The sequence below is a fragment of the Procambarus clarkii genome, chromosome 64 (genome assembly GCF_040958095.1).
Source record: "Procambarus clarkii isolate CNS0578487 chromosome 64, FALCON_Pclarkii_2.0, whole genome shotgun sequence".
Classification (NCBI taxonomy): domain Eukaryota; kingdom Metazoa; phylum Arthropoda; class Malacostraca; order Decapoda; family Cambaridae; genus Procambarus; species Procambarus clarkii.
In genome coordinates, this window is record NC_091213.1 from 26466550 (window position 1) to 26470030 (window position 3481).

The window sequence follows — 3481 nt, forward strand, 5'->3', positions numbered from 1 at the left end:
GAGGGCACAAGTGCTTGCGCTACCCCCTCCCAAGGTTAAGAAACAGCCGAGCGAGCATCGCTACTGTTGAAACCGAGCTGGGAAGAACAAAAATATGATTTAAAGTGGCCATCTTGCCACACAATGGGCAAAAAGGACACCATGCAAACGCAAGTCGAGGCCCCACGTCCATACTGCTATTACATGTAGCACAGGCATGGAAAAGATTCAGTTCAGAAGCCAAGGCAGCAACAAAAATTACTGTAGTATGGAAGGCACGATCACTAAGAGTAATCAAGTGGCGAAACAAGTAGCACATGGCTGGCTGCAAAGAGGAGTCTCGTGAACGAATCCACCAGAACAATTTCTTATTTCTAGTTCTCCTCAATGTCATCGTCTCAATCTCTATGGTCCTTTCACGTCACAACATGACAGACAAGGAATGGCACTAAGGGCACATTCTTTGAAACCCACATTTGGATCTCGCCAACACTTTAGTGAGCTGCCAAGCATTCGGCTACCTCCCAGGAAAGGGCTTCAATGACCAGGATAACAGCAAATTGTAAGAACGATAAATCTAACTGTTTACTATCCCAGATGTTTAAGCATGTAAAAATTAATGTTTAAGGCTGGTTAACACCAGGACTACTTTTAGGAAGCAGTGTAAGGAATTTTTTTTAAAACCTTGTAAACCACGTACGTAAGACCAGTTCTGAAGTATGCAGTCCCAGCATGGAGCCCGTACCCTGTCAAGCACAAGACAGCTGGGAGAGGGGGAGAGAGTTAAAAAAAAAATCACTGTGCTAGTCCCAGAACCAAGAGACAAGAGTTACGAAGAAGCCGAAATTCTCTTCACGTAGCTGAATGACGGGTGATCTCGGACGAGGACATGATCACTACCTACAAAATTCTCAGGAATTGACAGGTAGATAATGAGAGTTTACACGGGTGGTATGTGAACACAGCTTTGTTGAAATGTAGTACCCATGAGCCACAGGAACGTTAGAAGGAACTTTCAATGTCGGTAATTAATACATTGAATGCATCAGGAAAGGAGGTGGGGTAGGCAGACTCCATACACAGTTGGAAGTGTTGGTATAATTGAGCCCACTAATCTGTACACCAGGTGATGTGAATGTAAAGAGCCAAAGACTTTTCTTTGCAAGCACAACTAGATGAACATACATACCAAGAAAATAATAAAAGTAAATGTCCTAAAGATTAATACTTCAGGTGAACTTAAAGTTAAGGTTATTACAAATCTGTCATCTTATAAATATTGGTTATTAATAACCAACGGTTTTATGAGATTATACAAACCAATTAGTGTATGTGCAAGCTCTCCCTTTCCACCTCTAATTGGTGATGGCATTTGAGACAAAGTAGATTATATAAATTCCAATTTCACAAATTATGCTAGAGCAATAGAAGCAGCGAGTAACATTTATCGGTCACGACTAGTGCCGTTGTTGGTCAATACCATTAAAAGTTAGAATAAGGAGAAGGCAAGACCGAAGTCTCACAAATGACGGGCTTATCGTGGTAGCAAGCAATGTCGTGCCACTTAATGCCGTCGTTGTAGAAGTTGTTCATCACTGCTAAGCAGTCCTCGTGTCCCTCACGGTTGTCTGGTTGTGGCTGACCATTCCTGCTCACCGTGAAATAAATCAAGTCTAGTTAACTGAACTATAACAGTTTAGTTGCATCATTATACAAGAGGGACAGTATAATATTCATAAACACTGGGAAAGGTGACTACATACCCTCCAGTATGGGACCACTTGCTGAAAGTCACCAAGCTTCCCGACAGCCACCGCCAGACGCCATAACCTCGTTTGTTGCCGCCAGTCCAGAAGAACTTTACTGCATCTGAAATAGGATCAAAATTAATCTCGTCTGCACTTTTTGAACCCCAGCGCAAAGTTAAATTTGGAGATCAATTCACATATAACCTAAAGTTTATGAATTTCTAAAGTTTTCGAAGTACACATCATTGGATCGCGATATATATATATAAATATATATATATATATATATATATAAATAAATAATCAAGAGGTACGTACGTCTAGCAATGATGTCAGTAATAAAGTCATCAATATCTTTGGATTCGATGGAGACAGGTCTGAAGTCTCTACCAAGACCCGAACAATAGGAATTGCCTTGATCCCAACTGAAGGTGGCTTGGGTTCTGCACCAGGATAAGTGGTACCCGCGGCTTTTATAAGTGGCGTGTACCTGTGGGGTGCCAAAGTGTTACAATTTTTGCTTGCCATTATGCATATTTTTTTTTGTGAAGCGTAGTAAATCAAGAAGTTTATTATACGTACAAGAGCGGAGGAGTGGCCACAAAGGTTCAGGGGCGACTGTGTAGGTAGTGGAGAAGCAGGCTGCACCACAGGTGGTTGTGGCGAGAACGGAGGAAATGCCACTTGTGGTGACTGGAAAACTTGCGGCTGGATTGGAACGTTTTCGGGAACGTTGAACTGATTAAAAGGTAAAGGCTGTAACCGAGGCTGAACTGGGAACCCCTGCTGCACTGGGAGGGCGTTCTGAATCTGTACGTTCCTTACAAATGCATTTGGAGCAATAACTGTATTCGGTCGAGTTAAAGAAATGCGTTGGTTCTGTTGGTCAGTGAAAGATTCTCCTCCCTGGCCAAAGTATTGACCCAAACTTACACCAACACTCAACATAAACATCCATATTGTAATCATCCTAGAAAGGACAAGAGAAACATTAAACCGAGAAGAGTAAAACAAGAAAATATTCTACCAATACATACAATAACAACAACGTCTACTTATGACAGTACTTGACTATCTCAACAGCCGATGCACGAGCGACTCCAACTGTGGGAAGTGTGGCCAGCCCGCCCCTTATATTACCATAGCTCAAGCAACCACGGGCGCTGATTGGCCGATATTCCAGCTTAGAGTCACCATTGGCTAACCTGCTCCTGGTTTTAAACTATTGATTCAAATGTCACTAATAACTCGCTAACGGCCAACTGATCATTTCCAAATTGAATTATAAATCGTGCTTAGCATTCTTTTAGTGTCAAACAAAAAATCAATTTTAATTAAAAAGCAAAAATTTTAATTTATAACCTGTTGGGTAAAACCGAGAGACAAAACACGTAGCTATAAGCCTCAAGTAATTAACACACACACACAGAGGACAATATTTTATTTCCAAACACTGGATATAATTTTGTTGTATTGGTTAAATAAAAAACACAGGTGGTGAGATATTGTTTCCGAAATAAGGTGATCAGAAGGTCCCAATCTTATGGTATTGTTCGACTCCTTCCGAAATCTGGGTTTTAAAGGATTTGTGCAATTGGAGACCTTTTCCTTGTTAAATCAAGATTATAAAATAATATCGAAACTGTTGGCGAGCCGTCTGAGGCTTGTTTTGGGTCGGGATGATTCGCCGAAAGCAGCCCGTCCTCCAAATGAAAACCAACCCGTCCTCGACTCTAGTCCATTACATCCAGCGG

General features: G+C 41.5%; 1 protein-coding gene across 1 annotated transcript; it reads right to left on the minus strand.

The window, feature by feature from the left end:
• Positions 1 to 1057: 1057 nt before the first annotated feature.
• LOC123769105 (E-selectin-like) lies at positions 1058 to 2928 on the minus strand. The gene is made up of 5 exons (XM_045760056.2): positions 2795 to 2928; positions 2310 to 2697; positions 2046 to 2217; positions 1743 to 1848; positions 1058 to 1627 (listed from the first exon to the last, which is right to left on the minus strand). The coding sequence occupies exons 2-5, from the start codon at positions 2694 to 2696 to the stop codon at positions 1462 to 1464; spliced, it is 831 nt and encodes a 276-aa protein (XP_045616012.2). The 5' UTR covers position 2697; positions 2795 to 2928; the 3' UTR covers positions 1058 to 1461.
• Between the last annotated feature and the right edge of the window lie 553 nt (positions 2929 to 3481).

What these genes read in the sequence shown, in the direction of transcription:
- LOC123769105 (XM_045760056.2), bottom strand. Translation starts at nt 2,696, where the DNA reads ATGATTACAATATGGATGTTTATGTTGAGTGTTGGTGTAAGTTTGGGT. An exon ending in GTGGCCACTCCTCCGCTCTT is followed by an intron (nt 2,218 to 2,309) that starts GTACGTATAATA and finishes GGCACCCCACAG; the next exon opens with GTACACGCCACTTATAAAAG. An exon ending in AAGTGGTCCCATACTGGAGG is followed by an intron (nt 1,628 to 1,742) that starts GTATGTAGTCAC and finishes CACGGTGAGCAG; the next exon opens with GAATGGTCAGCCACAACCAG.